Source organism: Danio rerio, chromosome 12 (assembly GCF_049306965.1).
Source record: "Danio rerio strain Tuebingen ecotype United States chromosome 12, GRCz12tu, whole genome shotgun sequence".
Lineage (NCBI taxonomy): Eukaryota > Metazoa > Chordata > Actinopteri > Cypriniformes > Danionidae > Danio > Danio rerio.
Window position 1 is genome coordinate 17340583 of NC_133187.1, and position 20644 is coordinate 17361226.

Consider the following 20644-nt stretch of genomic DNA (forward strand, 5'->3'; position numbering starts at 1 on the left):
GGCTGCATCATGACCAAGCACTCAGTATTACCAACCTTGTCTGGACTTCATGAATATCTCATGCGAAATAAGGAAAAAACACTTTCAAAACACGGGCTTCTGGAACAGATATTTCACTAAAGCCGCTGTTGTAAGGGCTGGTGTTATGGATTTGATAGGGTGTTACTGTACAAAAGACAGACATGTTACTGTACAAAAAAACAGATTTGGCTTTTTGTCAGAACATTTAGATTCAAGATTTCTGGATGTCACCTCGTTTGGCTCCATTCTCACAGCACGATATGCATGTAAGTGTACATGTGTGTTTAACTTATATTGTGAGATACAGTGAGTTAAGTATAGTAAAAGCTCATAGTCAAAAAGAAAATCTAATTTATGTATTGATCTTTTTTGGTCCCACGTTTTATTAACTATGTACTTCCATCAAAAAAAAAAAAAAAAAAAAAAAAAAAAAAAAAAAAAAAAAATATATATATATATATATATATATATATATATATATATATATATATATATATATATATAAAATGGTACTTACTGTGTTCCTAATGTATTGCAGAACTTGCACTCTTGAGGTGGGATACGGGTAGGGTTAAGGACGGGTTTGGTGATATGGATAGGTTAAGGCCCCGTTTACACTAGTGCGTTTTAGTTTTAAAACAGCGTTGTAGAATAAAAACGATCCGCGTCCACACTCGCGTTTTACCCAGCGTTTCTGAACAGCTCTCCGTCCACACCAAAACGCTGAAAACGCACATCACGTGACCACACACACACTCTTGGGCAAGCGCTCCAGCATTTCTACCCAGATGAGAGCTCTGCTTGTCGGACTGCTCATCAAGCATCTACCGCTGGATCTAATCTCGCTATATTTGCTAAACGTGATATTTCATTCATGTTGTTGTCTTTATCTAACGACATAGGCCAATTCCCTGACTTTGATCATTGGAATCTATTAAGTTACTTGTTCACGGGTAACATGTTTTGGTTAAGCGCAAAGATAAGTTAATGATTAATCCAGGTACATTGACTGATCGCTTGCCTTTATTTCCTACAATGTATAAACTTATTGTATGTTATACTTTTAAAATTATCGATTATTAAAACTGATATTCAGCAAAAGAGAGGGTGCGTTTCGTATTTTCACTGAAATTGAAAGGAGGCAGTTGTTATCGGCTCCGTTTTGTTATAAATATCCACACAGTGAAGATGACGCTCATATATGCAGCACGGCGCCTCAACATTTCTGCTGTCTGTTAAGTTGCTAATATTAAAAAGAAAATAGGCAGTTCCTTAAATCATGTTTACATTTTATTGTTGAGAAAGTGAAACAACGTAGCCAAGGTGATGTGAATGAAGTTATAAAGTACACTGTTCCCTTTGAAGATTTACCCGTGTCCTCGGTATGTTTTCCATATCAAACTGAGAAGGGGGAGACTGCAGCCTTGATCAAACTTGCGAAGTCTGAACTTACAAGAAGATGATGCGAGACTCAACTGTGTGTGGGCTACTTAATATTGAGGAAAAGCCCCAATCAGATAGGCGAACGTTTGCAGTCTTTCCCCATCCACACTGAGACGGAGCAGCAGCGTTTTAGAATGAAAACGGCCTCTCCAGCGTTTTCAAAAAGCTCAGTTTTCGGCGCTCGAGAACTCCGGCGTAGTGTGGACGGATGGCGTAACCGTAGCAAAACTTATGCGTTTTCAAACTAAAACGCACTAGTGTAAACGGGGCCTAAGGCTTTAGGGGTTTTCAGCCTTTTAGCACCTAACCCATCCCCCCACCCCAGTTTGGCTAATTTCACTCACACCTAAACCCCCCTCCCACGAACCAAAATTATAATGCATGTGCAAACATCATTCACATATGCTTGCTGCGTTTAAAGTGCGTAGCATTAATTACATTGAAACAAAAATATATAGCTTACTTGACTCAGTGTGATGGCTGAGGCTGTTTCAATGACAACATGATTGATCATCTTCCAATGTCAATAAGTGTGAACCACAGCATACTTGCTCTTGATGTTCGCAAAGCCCTGATGGTGTGGTTGAGTCGAACTTTGAGTACGTATACATGTGCAACAATACTTTAGATTTTAATACAATTAATACAATTAAGAAAATACTCTGATTAAGAGTCTACCATGTAAACAGTCAATTTTTGATCACCTTAATCCCACTAAAGTCATAACTAAACTAAACAGAAATGGAATTAAGATGTGGAGTATGCATAATGTAGGACTTTAGCAACACTCTTCCACCAGTCTTTATTTCTTATTTGCATCCAATTGCAATGCAGTTTGTTACAGGGGCATAAATAAAATGTTCATGAGTGAAAGTGAAACTCTGCCTTAGGACGCAACCTTCAAAAAGCACTTCAAGTAAACAACTTAATTATATTATTGTCTATTATGGCAAATAACTAGATTAGTGATGTCCATGTAGGCATAGTCAGTAGTTTCTTCAAAGTAAGTGAAAGATCCAGATGGACATCCTGCTGATTTGATTCAGAAAGGCACTTTTTGTCAGACAACCCACCGGATTTACTTTCATTTAGAGTCATTAATTAATTTTAAAAAGCACCTTATCCATTTTATTTGTGTATATTTTTACTCGAACGCATTAACTCTACAGGTGCTTAATAGTTAGCTGTGGAGGAGCTAACATTAATCAAATTCACTCTAGTGAATGCATAAAAATCGTCATCATAATTTACTCGAGTGCACGCCTCAAATTCTTGCTCCCCCCTTTATAGGTGCTGGCGCCCCACAGTTTGAAAACTCCTGGGATATGCTATAGGATGTGTCAACATTGTAATTACAGAAATTATTTACAGATGTTATTGCAGACAGGTATTTAATCAATCATAAGTGTGTAAAAACATTTTTACACAGTAAGTACATTGTAATAAATGATTAATTTCAGTATAAGTACATATTATTTAATGACACCTAATATAACCTATATTTTTTAATTTAGAAATTTTTGTTACACTAGAAGTTAAGCAAGAATCCACAAAGATGGCAGTACAAATGTGTGTGTTTGTAGTCTCTGGTCAAGTGTAGATGCAAGATATATAGTTTATAGACACATTTTGGGTTAAAAAGGGTTTTTATTTTTTGTGTATGCGGTAAATGTTTCTGGTTCATTGGCACACAGTGAACTGCAGTTTTGAGATCTTGAAAGTCTGCTCATTTTCTGGGTGTAAAGCAGGGGTCTCAAATTGTTCTGGCCAGCTGCTGTTCTCAGTTGGAGAGTTGTGTCTCAAACTGTTTAGAGCCACACTGTTTTAAAAAAAGAAGTTACATTTAATGTAAAATACTAGCACCTGTGGTTACCAGAATTTTACTGTGAAATAGATTGTAGCAAACCTTAGTTTTACAGAAGTGTTTAAATGTACTGTAAAAACACAATTTTTATTAACTAATACAATGTTAATTTACAAGCCTTTGAGTTAACTCATTTTATTTGCAAACGACTGCACTTAAATGGACCAACCCTCATTTGGTTATGAACCTATATTTATAACATGTAAATAAAGTGAGCATACACTGTAAAAAAAAAAAAAAGTATGACAAAACTCATGACTACAAATGTTTTTTTTGCTACTTTACCTTATTTTAATAAGTTTTAACTACGTGTTTAAAGTTGAAAAGTTTACATGTGATTGTTTAGTTAGTTTGATTGATAAAAGTTCATTTGATTCAACTTAAAAAAAAGGCAGGAATAATTTTTCACAGTGTCTTTAGTTTTTAATATATTGCCGTATGCTTTAGTCAATTTCGACAAACATATACTGACTAGGGCTGCATAAGTTTGTTGAAATTGCAGTATTACAAGATAGTTTGAATAGCACTATTTCTTGCTTTTCTGTTGAGACTATCAGTAATCAGCAGGGCCAGACGGAATCTGTGGATGTTTTTTGCTATTTCTGCGGAGAATTTTGGTAAAAATCTGCGGATTTCTGCGGATTTACTTTGGGAGTATCCAGCGGAGTATCGTAACTAAAACCTTAATTTATTAAATAAAAGGTCATAAATTACTGAATAAAAACAGAATAAATTCAGATTTACACATTTACTCAAGTAAATAAACAGCATTAACGATGGGCTAAAAATTTGCAGAAATCTGTGGAATTCTGCGGAAAATCTGCGGAATTCTGCCCGCGCAGATTCCTTGTGGGCCTAGTAATCAGGTACATGAATTGAATAATCACCTTTATTATCTTAGCTTTGTATCATTCATTCATTCATTAATTAATTTTCTTTTTAGGTTAGTCCCTTTATTATTCTGGGGTCGCCACAGCGGAATGAACCGCTAACATATCCATATCGTCATCTTACAAGGTTCTATCTAACATTTTCGTCAAAATGTAGTTATTGACATATTCTTATTAAATGACAGGTTATTTACATTATGGGATGTTTTTTTTTATATAAGTTGTTTACATTAAGAGACTTTTTATTTAAAACAAATGTTACACACATACTGTTTGCTATGGAATGCAAAAACTTTGAAGCTCAATATCTCAGAATCATTCAGAACACAGATAGAACCTTATAATTCCAAGGTGACAAAATGTTTTACACAGTGGATGGCCTTGCTGCTGTAACCCATTAGTGGGAACACCCATCCTCACTCAATCATACACTTACAATACAGACAATCTAGCTTACCTAATTCACCTACAGCACATGTCTTTGGACTTGTGGGGGAAACCGGAGCATCCGGAGGAAACTCGCACGAACACTGGGAGAACATTAAAACTTGAGACAGAAATGCAAACTGAACCAGCCGAGGTTTGAACCAGCAACCTTCTTGTGGTGAGGCTATCATTGCACCACTGTGTCGCCTAATTTTTGTCTCATTTCTAGTTTAAATATCTAAAAATTATCTGCCAGTGGGGCAACTAAAATAATCCAAAGGATATTGAGTGAGTGAGAGTGAGTGAGGTAGTGAGTGAGTGAGTGAGTGAGTGAGTGAATGAATGAGGATTGAGCATTGATGAACAATAGTTAGCAACCAAAGAGAAAACAGAAAGAGAAACAAAAACAGAGGAAATCAATTGAATGAAATCAACTAAAAAAAGCAAACATTAAATCTAAGTGGTTTAAAAACTCCACAAACAGCATTATCAGGTACACGTGTTAATTACCACTGTAGCTATGTTTCCATCCAAAGATGCAAAGTAAATTTACAGGCAATATTACAAGATGTGCAAATAAAGCAGCGTTTCCATCCAAGTAGTCAAATCGAGCAAAATCGTCACTTCGTGATTAACTGACGGAAAATAGCAAAAGTAAAAATTAAATTTGATGTGGTAGGAAAATCTGCGTCAATATGTTCTTTTCTATTTATTAAATAACTTTTGCCTCAGAAGACAGTATGCCAACATGCAATAAATGCATGTTGACGTTTGAAGGTCTCAGACATGGAGCACAGATGTTCTTGACAGTTCTGGAGGGAATTAATAACATAATAACAATAATACTGAAATGGTTAAGGCGTTTTAGGATGATGAAAACGACATTTCCCATGTTTCACAATGTGTTCAGCCTGCTGGTGTATCCATTCACACAAACACTTTTATCATCACATGATCTCTTATAACAAAACCACATGACATTTTTTAATGTGCATACTGGAATTTGTTTGGTAAATGTATTTCCATCGTAGTTTATGTGCATTTTTTCCTATCAAATGAAAGTTCATTCTACTCAGTTATGCCCATACGTTTTTTATACGCATTTTCAAAACTTATACACATCATGGAGTTTCCATTTACCGATTTAAAAATAAAATAAAATAAAAAATTATGTTCATATCCAAAATGTTAATATCATATATTAATGTTCATATCCAAAATGCGCATAGCAATAGGTTGATGGAAATGTATCTAGCGAGTTATTTTTGTCACAATATTGATATATTGTGATCTGGTGAATGATTGGTTTGTACGTTATTACCACAGCAAATGAATCTGGAGCTCAAGCTTTCTGTCATATTAAGAAATATGCAAAAAAAAAAAAAAAAACGTATGAACTGAAACCTTTGTTTACAACAGAGAGTTAGGATGTGTGTTAACAAGTATACTTTTAGTTTGCATCAGATCTACCAATAATAAGTCATTGTGCGATAGAAAGCTTGAGTAGTTTGGCTCATACTGTACTTGGTTTACACCGTTATTAATATGTTGCAATGATGCATTATTATGTTGCAATCAGTATTAGAAAAAAATTACAGTGTAAGCAGGGGGGATATGCATATGCTTTACAGTGTTCCGCTGTTAAGCATATGCATAGTTCATCTGCAGTTATACAACATAATGTAGTGTCTCCTGTACCTGCTTTTTCATCTAGATTTTGGATGGCCTGAGGGTAAATAAATGCACTTCAAACTTTCCCCACAAACACAACCTGAATAGGACATTTCTTAATTTAGACTTTTTTTTTTTTTAAGTTTGCCACACTCTTTAAATGACACAATTGTGTTACAAGTGTGTGATTGCTACACATCAACTGTTTTTTTTTTTTTTTTGGAGTTCGTTGTGTAAAGTGTGCAGGAAGTTATATTTAAATTAGCAACTATATACATTTTCTCTTTTCCATTTGTCATGCACTTTGATATCTTTAACAGTTTGGATCTCTTTAAACAGTATAAATGAATATTAATGTGGCGGTTGTAAATGTGTGTGGTTTTGGGTGTGCACGCTTTCAATATGATTTACATTTTCTTTTCAGCTAGTCTGAGGTAATAGTGTAGATTATAAGTTTGTGTTTGTGTGAGAGTTGAGTGTTGAATGTGCAGAATTTGAACCTAATGCTCTTGTTTTATTTACTGTGTTTGGCAGCAGACATTGCTATGAGTCACCCTACAGAGTAAACATTCACAGTGATTAACTTGATGTAATGCAACATGATTCCTCACACTGCAATAGCTATCTGAATAGTCGTTTTGTTATCCCCTAATCACCACTAATTGCAACTGCTCAGGTTTCTGGATAAATACAGTAGATCATTGATTTTTAGTAGTGATGTGCCGTTATCAGCTTTAACGTGCTGTGTTAACGTGAGACTCTTATCACGCGATAAAAATATATTGTCGTTAATCTATTCTTAAAGTTGGTTTGGGAGCTGGGTCTGTTCTACGCAAGCTATGATGACTTTCACCTTGATATTTTAGTGTGGATGTATACCTGACCGGTGAGCCGTTTGACTAAAAAGTGCCCTTTGAATCAAATCAGCAGGATGCCTGATTACAACAGTTTTATTTTAACTTGGAAACAATTAATTCATGCCGCTGTGACAAACTGGGGTTTTAGATGCAAATAAGGAGAAAGAAAAAAAGAAAAAAAACGTCCGCATTTCACAATGTGTGTGTGCGTGTGTGTGCGGTCCTTTACTGACAGCCGCATGTGTATATCTTGTCAGAAAATATGGCGAAAAGTCTTACTCAACAGTAATAGTTTGAATGCGGTGTTTATTTCAATAATGCCACTAATATATGCATGCTTCACGCCCTAACTTCATTTCTGTTTAGTTCAGTTATGTGACTTTAGTTAGCTTAAGGTAATCATAAATCACTGTTTTGGGCTTATTTAGGCGGACAGTTCAAAATTCATGTTTAACTTAATAAACAGTTAGTAAACACAAGTACATCTTATTGAACAGCATTTATTTTCATCCACAATTATCATAGTAGATCATTTTCTCAAGCAGTTTGTGATGCATTTTGGAAACAGGAGATGAGCCCCTGGTCTAATGCGCCACCTGGCTTGAGAAACTCGTTCTCAAAGACTTATTATTTGGATAGCAGACATATTCTGAATGTCTTTGGCAGAATTCGAATGAGCTATTTTAATCTAGATTAATTCCTAGATTAATTTAGATTAATTAAAATAATCTATGCCCACCTATAATTTTTACAGAATTTTTTTTATCAATAATAAAATGTGATATTTACCAAAGCATGCATGCTCTCTGCAGCTATTCCTCTTCAGACAAGAGTGAGGAAAATGCCAAAGAAAGAAAGAATTTCAAACAGGATGAGAAGATCTCCCACTTCCAGTCTTTCACTGCAGGACAGGAGGATGCAAGCAACAAGGATGTTGGGAATGCAAGAGATCAAATGGTAAGCAGTTATTGTACACATCAGTCATTGTACGCAACCTAAATTAAAGATGATTTTAAAATCTGTCTACTCTACTTAGTAGTTTACTACACTTTCAGAAATTAAGGTACAGGAATTGTCACTGGGGCAGGGCCTTTTAAAAAGGTACATTTATGTAGCTGAAGGGTCCATAATGGTACCTCAAAGATACTTTTTAGTAGGGGTGTCAAAATTAATTGTTTCTTCAGTGCACAGCGATGCAGATGGGGACAATTTGATATCAGTTCAGTAATAGGTCATAACTGGCTATTATGAACTGACGTCAATTTTCTCCTATGCGCGATGTCGCAGTAGAATACTATGGCGAAGAAGCGAGGGCAAGTAAATAAAACACTCCTACCACTTAAAAGGTAGATAATTATGTAGAATTCAGCTGCTTGTGAGTTTGCTGGAAAGTCTTTCATTGACACAGAAGAAGGCACAGCACACTAGCCGCTATTTCACTACTAGAGAGAAATGCTGTAAAAATCCATCTATGCCTTTCACTTTAAACATTTGACCCGCTGGCGTGTTTGTGAGGTTACTTTTCCTCCCCTCTTGGCTGTTAAAGCTATACTTGTGGATCCAGACACGAGCATGCCTGTTGTGCAAGTTTTTTCCACTGTGTATGGATTACCTGTAATTACCGCATTACGCACATATGGATTGTAACTGTGGCTGTTCTTCCCGCGTCACTCATCTGTTCAGTGGGTGAAGGCAATGACCCATCATAGTGATGTAAGGGCTCAAAAAGCAGGTGGGATCCATGGCATGAGAATCATAACCGAACCGAACAGTGAGAGCAGTGTAGGTTCACACCCCTACTTTTTAGGTTTATTTGAGTATTAATATGTCATTCACACTAGTAACAATCACACAGTGTGAACTATCAGAGTCCCATCAGATACCCATCAGATGTTTGGCATGCTAAATATCTGGAGTTGTCGCTGAATTAAAATCATGCCATGTTAAATGTGTTCTGATTGAAATAACACTGGCTTTTACCTACGATTACCTACCTCCAGTCTGGGTATCTGCAGGCCAGCGGTAGGTTGGGGAATAAGTTAAAGTGCTTATTTTAGGTCTATTTGTACCCAAGAAATGGAGGAAAAACTAGGTGAAAATTGTCAGGAGCACCCGTGTCAGTTTAACATGTCATCTGAGCAATATCAGAACCGGGCCGAAAAAAAGAAAAAAGTTTGAGAGAAATTGTGAATTCAAAAAATGAGCAAAATAAGTACATTTTCTACCCCACTAAAGACTTATTTCTCATTATTATGTAGGTAATAACAAAAGTTATACTACATGACCTCAAATTGTTTTCATGTCAATTCACATGTGCGTTTGGTTGTTAGACGTGGTTTGCGTACCGAGACAAAGTTGCTGGCGATTCTTCCTATTTTATTGTCATGCAGTGTGAAACCTCCTGTCGCTGTTGCAGTGTAAACACAGCACTGACAGAACGCTACCCCAGATAGTCAAGCAGTGTGAAAACATCTGTAACGTGACTACTTTGATAATCATGCAGTTTAAACTCGGCATAAATCATCACAGAACTAGAAGCCACATGTACATGCTCTCTTTTTACTACAAAAATAAGCTCAAAACTATGTATTAGTTTAGCAGTCTTTATTGTGAAGTTCTGTTAAAAGAACAGTTGGATTGTGTTTCTTGTTTCACTTGCACAGCCAATATGTCACAAAACAAGGCACTAATTATTTTATTACAATCAGTTTTAACACAATGGTGTTTTTGAAATTAATATAAAATTTGTATTGTTTTATCTTAGAATATTACTTTTTTAGATTACTCTTTTGACAGAAGCTTAAAGATGTCCTACAAAGAAAATCTGGGTATAGGTTGTTTTCAATCACATAGTTCTGGTGATGTGTGAAATTCAGATGGAGGACAGGAAGAAAAAAACTGATAAGGAGACACAGAGGAATGTCCATATTTTTGCAATTCAAACCATATTTCAAAGGAGATATAAATAGAAAATAACCACATATGTTGGGCATGATAATTATGTAAGAGGGCCGAGTTTTCTACTCAGCTAAAATATTTTTGCCTGTCATCAAGGTGGTAAATACTGTATAAGCTATTACGTGACATAAAAATACTATAGTAGCCTAAATACTATAGTATTTGGAAGCTTACTATAGATTATTACTTGAATTAAAGAGCCTCTGTTATGCATTAAAAAGAGTCATATTTTAGTTTTAGTTCAGGTTGATATACATGCAAGGTCAAAAAACACTTTCATTGTCTTATAACAGGCATTTGAAATACTCACCAAGGCTTATCAACAATTTTGAAGTAGTCAAAGAGCAGAGTGTATGTGTGAGACCAATGCAGGAGTGCATTAAAGCAATGCAGTTTGACACCAGCATATTGCTCTATTCTTAACCAGAAGTAAAAACATCGACACACATTCGAAATTAATCCACACAGGGGCAAAAGCTGAACTAGTTTGAAACTTGACGCCACATGTGTATAGGAACAGCTGACGGTGGGCATAGCAACGACAAATGGCAGTGGATCGCAAGCTCACAAATGTTTTTAAATCTGTAAACAAAGCAGCATGCATCACATATTCAGTGTGGCTTTAGACACGATATGAGAATATAGAGCGTTAACCAGATACAGGACAAGCGGTTACAAGTAAAAAAAATACAATTAAATACATATTTTGCAAGCTAGAGAAAACAAGGAGGCAACCATTTTAATCACACGCACTTACACTTGTGAAATGGAGGAAGAAACTGGTCCATGAACTGTGTAAAGCACTGACTCTTCAAAGCCTCATCTTTGGGTAGGGAAAATAACACAAACTTTCTCCTTACACTTCAGAGCACAGTGTCTATGAGACTTAATTCACCCTTTGCTGCAGTATTATCTTGTTCTTTCCCTGTTAAGTTTGCGTAAATGTTTTTCTGGGTTTGAAACAAAACACAGGCACATTGGAGGTAACATGTCAGGAGGCAATGGAGTCCAACATGCACAGCGTTCCAGTGAATGCAAACAATATAAGAGAAGAAATCTTTAGGAAAAAAGTTGTTAGTTTTGTTGGACACATCATGCATCTGCTTTATATTAGGGAGAACAACTTTACTCCAAAAAAAAAAAAAAAAAATTAAAGACTGAATGTATTTTTGTTCCTTTATTTATTTGGCCTTAATCCTTTACTTATGTACTTTAGGCTAAAGAGAATGACCAGAAAGCAAGAGAGAAACATTTTGTGCACATGGAGGACTCGAGCATTTTCCCTGGAGTTCTGAATGTGGACAAAGAGCCCACAGCTGCCACGCCACTTCTGCAGAGACAGGACTCAGGTCAGCGCAGTATTAAAGGCATCCTAAAGAAGAGCCGTTCAACCAGTCTGGATTTAGAACCTGGTGAACAAGAGCGAACCACTATCTGCAAGGAGCTGACTGTTGTTGATGGAAATGAAGAAAAAAATGAAGAGGATGAGGAGGACCGAGAGGAAAGGAGGCTGCAGAGAGAGGAAAGCAGCTCAAGTGAGACTCCTCGCTCTCCTTCTCCAGATACAGTGGACAAATCACCTTCCCTTTCCCAGTCTGAAGATGGTGAGGAGCTAGACAGCAGCCTGGATGGGAGCACAAGTTCCTCTCTCAAAGAGAGGTAAAATGAGTCTTAAAAATGTTTTTATATTTTGTTACCTGTTTTCTTGATAAGTGCATTGGAGATTGGGAAAAGTCGTTTTAATGTTGAAAAGCACGCTAAAGGGACTGTTTACCCTAAAATGAATATTCTGTCATCATTTATTCACCCTTCACTTGTTCCAAACATTTTTGACATTCTTTCTTTTGTTGAACACAAGATGATTGTTTGAAATGCTGAAAACCTGACTTCCTTAGTATTTATTTTTCCCACTATGGACATCATTGTTTATAGGTGTTCAGTATTCTTCAGAATATCTTCTTTTGTGTTCAACAGAAGAAAGTCAGAAAAGATTAGAGCCACTTGAGGGTGAGTAAATAGTGAGTCAATTTATTAAAATGTTTAGGTGAACAATCCCTTTAAAGGCTTTTAAAATGTGTAGGTTTGTTTGTAAGTTTCAACTTAAAGGTGCAGTTTGTAAGTTTGACGCCCAGTGGTTGAACTAGGTACTGCATTACTGGATTAAAACAAATGCAAGCGCAGGTTACCAGATTGATGACTAACAGGAGTGAGTCTGACTGTCTAGCCTAAAGGGTCCTGGAGGGCTGGTGTCCTGAAGAGTTTAGCTCCAACTCTAATCAAACACACTTGAATTAGCTAATCAAGCTCTTTTAAGGGACTGTTTCATATGGGTTTATTAATTATTCTTACTGTTAAATAAATGTAAGCTGTCATAGTTTATTAAAGACGCAAACCCCTCACTGACAAGAAAACTGCACACTTTCAGCAAACTTCCTAATTCCTGCAGCACGAGGACTTTATGATTGTTTATATTTGGGGGGGGGGGGGGGGGGGGGGGGGGAAGCATGCTAAGGCAACTGTACATATTGTGAGTATGCCCAAAGATCACCTTAGGTACACCTCATGTGCTTTATTCAATGTTCAATGCTAACAATGTGAGTTTGAATGACATTTTACATGACTTTTTTTTTTGCCATATACTGAAAGCAGCAGCTGATAATTCTATCAGAAGGGAGTGAGACAAGTCAGATACTATAGACCATTTGATTGGTCAGAAAATTCAATCAGAACCTGAAATATTTAGTGATGTAAAAAATTGTTGATTAAGTTAGGCTGATTAGTTTTTCACAACTACAAGCTTTGAAGGTTTATATCTTTAAATGCGAGTTTTGTCTTTCTTTTTGAGCACACTAGCATATAGATACCCTTAAGACTCACATACTGATAATAACATCTAAAAAACTTTATTTTAATTTCATGGGGACTTTAAGCTAAAGCAGTTAAACATGACACTAGGAACACCAGGGTCATGAAAAAATTATAACTAAAAAAATTTACATAAATGCTTTGTGAGATGCTAATTAGTTTTATCTAAACTATAACTCACTACGTGATAAATTACTAAAATTCAAGACACAGGATCAAAAATTGCCTATATCTGTTTGTTTCTCAAATTAGTTCCATGAAGCAAAACGTTCTGAATCACACGACTGTTGCTTTCTATATATTTATTTATATATTAATAAATAAAATCTAATGCAACATTTCAAATGTAACAGGCTTTTGTCACAGAATAACTTTACTGATCGATAATCTAACAATTAAATTTAATATGCAATTAATTTCTAATTTATTTATTCAATTGACACATCATGAAATTATTTAGATCAAATGTTTGAAAAAAATAATAAAAGTATGGATATCTTAACCTTCACCTCCTGCATACACTAACTTTGTTTTTAAGATTGCCCACCTTTAAATGAACCCTGTACAAGTCTTATAATGGATAAAACTTGTTAAGTGAAAAGTTTACTTTCAGTGTCAGTTTCTATTACATGTTTTCTCTACTTTGGGCAGGCTGGCAGAGTTCAAGAGTGATGAAATTGATTGTCGGGGCAAGCTGAAGACTAATAAGCTCACCAATGTGGTCCAGACATCCCTGGCTAACCGTTACTCCCAGCTGCAGGAAAGTGAGAATGCCTGGAAGAAGAAGGTACTTATCCATTTTTTTGTAGTTGCAGGTTCCTGTCAATACCAAAGACAAATAGGTTTCATTAGCCCGTTGAAACTCTTCTAAAGTTCAGTTGCTGAGTGCATTATGGCTTTCATTCAGTGTCAGTGTTGGTTGTTGTGTGTGTGGGGTGGAGACAGCTTCAAACAATGGACTGCAGAGGAAGCTCTTTTGAAATGAGGAGCTGTTTGTGGGATGCGAAATCCACAGGGACAGCTGAGGCAGGAAGTGTTTCTAATGCTGATCCAGCTGAAAAGTCTGTAAGGCTGTAAGCACAAAAAGATTTTCACTTTTTTCCAGAATCAATTCCAGTAATCTGATCAGCATATCCATCTAAATGCAATCCCATTACAAACAGTTGCACCAATGTTGAGAAATGATTCTGCATCAATTGTCAGATTTTCCTAATGCACTGCAATTTTATCTTTTGAATCAATTTTGTAATTAGTTTTGACCTACTGATGGCTGATACTGATTCACTCTATCCCACAAATTATGATCCACCCCCGCCTCATTCCCACCTCCCACATGCGCTCTTCATCTTTTATAAAGAGCACTGTGGTCACTTTTGCATAGTGCCTTGGAGAGCCAAGAATCACCTCTGGCTGTACTCAGCTTGCTTCCAATTCCTTTTACATACCACTTAAACCTAAAATATCATTATTAAAGTTAGGAAATGTTTATACAAATTACTGAAGTGTTCCAATTAGGCTGTTTTCATAAATCTTGTAGCATACTAGGTGCAAGTACATTTGACTATGTGCATGAGTCTGCAGAATGTATAAGTGTCATTTTTTCCATGTTCATTTCTGTGTATGGCTAAACAATAATCAAGAGTGCTATCTGCTGTTTAAAATAGCAAAGCTAAGAATCATTCCAGGCAGAATCATGGTGCTTTTTTGAAAATGTATTAATTCAATCAATTTATAACCCTAGTCTACAAATAATCATGGTTTACTCGAGTTATTTAAAAAGCCTGGAAATTAAGTCTGAAATCTTAATATCTTGATTTTTAAGACCCAAATACAGTGCATGTGGAAAGTATTCATAGCGCTTCACTTTTACAATTTTATTTTATTCTAAAATTAATTAAATTCATTGATTTCCTCAAAATTCTACACACAATACCCTATAATGACAATGTGAAAAAAGATTTGTTGAAATTGTTGCAAATTTATAAAAACTAAAAAACCTGAAAAATCACATGTACATAAGTACTCACTACCTTTGCCGTAAAGCTCTAAATTGAGCTTAGGTACATTCTGTTTCCTCTGATCATTCTTGAGATGTTTCAGCAACTTGAGTTCACCTGTGGTAAATTCAGTTGATTGGACATGATTTGAAAAGGCTGTCCATATAAGGTCCCAGGGTTGACAGTGCATGTCAAAGCACAAACCAAGCATGAAGACAAAGGAATTGTCTGTAGACCTCAGAGACAGGATTGTCTCCAGGCACAAGGCTGGGGAAAGTTACATAAAAATCTTCTGCTGCTCTGAAAGTTTCAATAAGCACAATGGCCTCCATTATCCGTAAGTGAAAGATGTTTGAAACCACCAGGACTCTTCCTAGAGCTGACCGGCCATCTAAGCTGAGTGATCGGGGAAAAGGGTCTTAGTCAGGGAGGTGATCAATAACCCGATGGTCACTTAGTCTGAGCTTCAGCGTTCTTCTGTGGATAGAGGAGAAACTTACAGAAGGACAACCATCTGTGCAGATATCCACCATTCAGGCCTGTATGGTAGAGTGGCCAGACGGAAGCCACTGAATTCCCACCTGAAATTTGCCAAAAAGCCTCTGAAGGACTCTCCGACTATAAGAAACAAAATTCTCTGGTTTGATGAGACTAAAATTGAACTCTTTGGAGTGAATGCCAGTTTGGTGAAAATCAGGCACCGCTCATCAACAGGCTAATAACATCCCTACATTGAAGCATGGTGGTGGCAGCATCATGCTGTTGGGATGTTTTTCAGCAGCAGGAACAGGAAGACTGGTCAGGATAGAGGGAAAGATGAATGCAGCAATGTACAGAAACATCCTGAATGAAAACCAGTTTCAGAGTGCTCTTGACCTCAGAATGGGGCGACGGTTCATCTTCCAGCAGAACAATGACCCAAAGCACACCGCCAAAATATCAATGGTGTGGATTCCCAACAACTTCCTGAATGTCCTTGCGTGGCCCAGCCAGAGCCCAGACCTAAATCCTTCTGAACATCTCTAGAGAGATCTGAAAATGGCTGTACATTTGATGTTTTTTAACTGGTCATTATTAATATTTTTGTTAGGTGAGAGATTAAATCTGATAGACAGATACAGATATTTAATTTATTAAAGTATTTTATAGTTGTTATGTGTAATACGTTTTACACACATAATATTCTAAATAGTAGTGAAAACTTTGGTTCATTGTTAAAGCTAAACTCTTCCAAATGGTACTCCTGAAGGAACAGGGATTAGTGTCCATATTCTACTGTACCATTTCGCAAGAAAATATCTGCTTAAAGATACAAAAATATTGTTACCTGTATGCAAAATTATACCTCTGAAGTCCAAATAAAGCTCTCCCGTGATTTTTTTTCCTTTTTTAATTAATTAATAATTTTCCTTTTTTTAAATAATTAATTAATCCTTTTAAATGTTTTTTAAATATAAAATTTTCACTGTAGTTCCCATGATATTGTTTCTTCTGAGCAAAGTCTTTTTTTTTTTTAGTTAGATTGGAATAAATGCCGTTTTTTTCATTCATTTTTTTTTAATACATCGAAAGGTCCTTATCAAAATTACTTTGCAGTTTTAAGCTGAACACTAATATCTTGCAAAGTGCAATAGTTAAAACATTCTCTTCTAAGCAATTTATAGTTATATAAAAAATGAAAAGTATGCAATTCTTATGTCAGGGTTGCACATCACCAACACATTCACAGTGTTTCCCACAGGTCTGAAATATACTTGCATTGGTAGCCAGATTGAAACACATCCTTTACCCATGGCATAAAAATGTTTAACTACATGTGACAAGTTTAGGTTGCTTTATTGGCATGACATTTAGTACAGTATTGCCAAAGCATTTTAGATATGTATAAAATATGTAATATATTAACATCATCAAATTAAGAACATACACAGCAAATAAGAAATAAATTACAATAAAATGTGTAGATTATTTAAATAAGGCAAATGAGTTGATTGACCATTTCTAATGGTGTACAGATATTTTGCAGCCAGTTTAGATGTTGTTTCGTTTTCTCTGAGTATTTAGTAAGTTTTTTTTTAATTGTTTAGATTAAAGAATCTATTATTTTAATTTGCTCTCGGTCAGCTGTAAAGACAAGTAGAAAGTATTCTTTAACAAAAGAATAGTGCAAAAATGCAACAAATTTAAAAAGCAAAAGCCGACTTCCTTACATTTTAGAAACACCGTCCAGATGCATTTTAAAGCCTGAAAAAGGTGCATCTCTTTGGTTCTCTGCAGAGCACTTGAGACTGAGGTCTGTTGTTGACTGTTTTCATGCACACACAAAGTTCAATACAAAATGTGTAGGGCACAAGATTTTCCACTGGTTAATTAAAAGGTTGTTTGGTTATCTTTGGCGGATATGAAAAAGTGTGAAAGGATGATAATATTTGTTAAAAAACACATCAAATATTTATTTGTCATCAAATATACTTGGGCGATCGGCTTCATCCATTTACTGCTGCTTCCTGTCCTCAGCTTGTGGCAGGCCTTTATCAAGCACACATAATGGTTTGCTTCAGCTTCTCTTCTACTGACAGAATGTTCCAATAATTTATTTTACATGAAACAGAGCTTAATGCCAAAAGTTTCAGTCTCCCACTGAGCGTTGCTGGACCTGGTCAGTATGAGAGCCTCATTTTTTGTATTTGTCAAATGATTCAGTAGATGATGAGGATCAGGGATTGTCATGTTGCCCCTTTTCAGATCAGATTAAATTACAAAGAAAGTCATTCTGCACTCCCAAGCATGGGTCAGTTTCTCTTTTGTTTTTCATTATTCTCTCACTTGCTCTGTCTCACACTTTGTGAGTGCTCACTGGAGGCTGTTTAAAAGTGTGAGCTCAGCTAAAGCAGAGCCGAATGAAAACATTTGACGGCAGTTACATTTTATGGGAAACCTGCTTGGGAACCGTTTCAATGACCTCAGCCTAGTTTCTCTCTCTCTCTCTCTCTCTCTCTCTCTCTCTCTCTCTCTCTCTCTCTCTCTCTCTCTCTCTCTCTTTTTCTCTTTCACACTCTTTAAATCTCTCTTTCTTTGTTCAGTACCCCTGGAGGGGCTCCTAGCTTTGCACCTCTTCAGTCATGAGTCTGACCTCCAGGCACACCATTCTAATAACTATTCGAGAACTTTGGATTGTCATTAAACTTCTATAATGAACAGTTTGTTTGGTGAGCTCTTGGCTCTTTGTGGGTTTTCGTTTGAGTTGTTTGAGATTTAAAATGGCTGCTGTATTTATATTTTACATTTTCTTATTTCTACTCCTCTGCACTGATTTACATCCCTAACAGGTGAATCTCACAAAAAATAAAAAATAAAATAAAATAAAAAACGTTAAGTGCCTGGGTCATTCTTTACTCTAGATTTTTTATTATTATAATACTTGTATTAAATTAATAGCAATTGTAAATTTTTTCTTTATTTTCTTTATAGCTTTTAGGCCATCAATCAATGCTAACACTATGTATTAACTACACATGATGCAACACAGATAAAGCAATAAAATATATATTTTTCATGTTAAAACGAGTTATCTCCTAACCATGTGAAAGCGACAAACTAAATTTCTCTTTCAGAAACTCTTTCTATTTTGGCAACGTCGCACCAAAACAACAGCTTAAACTAATGACAATCATCACCTCAGAAACATATTATATGCGTTATTTCTGGTTAAATGACACTAATGGGAGTTTGAAAAGCATTTTAAGTGACATTTATTGCCATACTGAAAGCAGCAGCAATCAGCTGACCTCAGATTTTGAAAATAATATAGCTAGCAAACCGTTTGAAAATGAAAGTCAGAACTGTGACTCAACAACTTCAGTCACTCAGCCAATGTACTTTTAGTAATGTTAAAGGTGCAGTATGTACGTTTGACACCCAGTGGTTGAATTAGGTATTGCACTGCTGGATCAAAACAAACACAAGCGCAGGTTGCCAGATTGAGAACAGGAGCAAGTGATTTAAACAGTGTTCTTTATAAAAACAATGACACCCGATAGAGGGAATATTTTTTCATATTAAAAGGAGCTTTCATCCTAACCAACACCTGATATTGATATATTAGAAGTGACTTATATTTTGTGAACAACAGAAAACTGACTATTACCACCTCAGGTACACCTCATGTGCTTTCTTTAGTGTTAAATGCTAACAATCTGAGTTTGAATGCCATTTTACATGACATTTATTGCAATATACTGAAAGCAGCAGCAGGTCATCTCAGATCTTGAAAATTAAATAAACAGTTTGTAATTGAACTTTAGAACTGAACACGGATGAATGATTCAGCATGTACAGTTAATAATGTTAAAGAGGTTAGTATTTATTAAATATATAATTTCTTCTGAATGCCTGTATTTACATTTCTGTTGTGTTTCTTCTGGTGCAAACAGCCAAATTTCTTATCACATCTTGTCACAAAGCGTGTTGTTAAGACACGCGGTTTCAATGTAACCTGCTCAACTAATGTTAATGTTAGTAATATTTATACCGTTTGCTAATTATTAACCTCATGTGGAACTGAATCTGTCTCATTTCAGACTCTGCTACTGTCCACTGGAGGTTACATTTCAGTCACAGACGCATGGTTTTAGAGCCTTTCTAAATAAAAGAATGGAATACGAGGTTTTCCACCAAGGCAACCCAGGGTGCTGAAATATAATAGGCTAAACTGATGTTGGGCAGGTTAAAATGACCAAAACAAAGACAGTGTTCCGGCACAGAAAACACATTTTGAAAGCAGAATACCTTACTTCAACATTGTTTTTCAGATAAACAAGTATGTTCACTTGGCATGTTTCTTAAATATTTGCAAACATATTGTGGTATTTTTTAATACTTTAGAAGAGTCAAAAACTTACATACAGCACCTTTAATTAGGTTAAATATGATCTAACTAGAAATACCATTTAACATTACACTTAACATTTCATTTGGAGTGCACACTGTAAAATGTTTCACGTTGGTTTCACAACTTACAAACTCAACTTCACCAGCTGCCATAAAAAAGTGAGTCAATTCAACTTGGAAAGATTCTGTGTTTCAATGTAAGATGTTGAGTTTATAAAAAAAAAATAAAGCCATATAGAACATTTTGAGGGATGTAAAAAAAAAAACAATGGTTATAACATATTTCCTGTTTTACATTTTTTATTTATTTACATGTAGCTTCCAAAAACCAAAAGAAAAGAGCAACATATTGATAAATAATGTTATGATAGTTGTTTTAACTTTAAGCTACAGTATGATTGAATTGCCTCTTATTACAGTTATGAAATTCTGTATTAACAAGCAGGAAATGTTTATGGACTAATGACACGACCACACTGAAATGATCTAAGTTTTTTTAAACTTCTGCAATATATGGGAAAACATGGTATTTTTTCTATTTGAATTGTGACCCAGTCATTTCTTTTGTGACCTCCACCTAAGTGTATTCGGAATGACCTTTTGATCGCTCTTTACTCCCTCTGTCATTTCCTTCTTCACCTCAGGCACCTGTCCTATCTCCTCTGCTTTCCCTATCTGCCTCAGCATAGTTTGTAGAGCCCCTCTCCCAGGTGAGTAACACTGTACAATGTATTTTGTTTGTTTTTTGTTTTGTTTTGGTCT

General features: G+C 35.7%; 1 protein-coding gene across 6 annotated transcripts in view; it reads left to right on the plus strand.

Moving 5' to 3' along the window:
• svild (supervillin d) overlaps positions 1-20644 on the plus strand; it is a 133261-nt gene that overhangs the window by 69701 nt on the left and 42916 nt on the right. For 4 of the 6 annotated variants that reach the window (XM_021480277.2, XM_073918319.1, XM_073918318.1 and 1 more), the window contains exons 5-7: positions 7985-8129; positions 11347-11789; positions 13647-13782. In XM_021480277.2, coding sequence (XP_021335952.1) covers positions 7985-8129; positions 11347-11789; positions 13647-13782 — 724 coding nt within the window. Of the gene's footprint in view, positions 1-7984; positions 8130-11346; positions 11790-13646; positions 13783-20531; positions 20593-20644 lie in introns of those variants that run through there. The other 2 variants (XM_073918320.1, XM_073918321.1) reach the window with 1 other exon arrangement.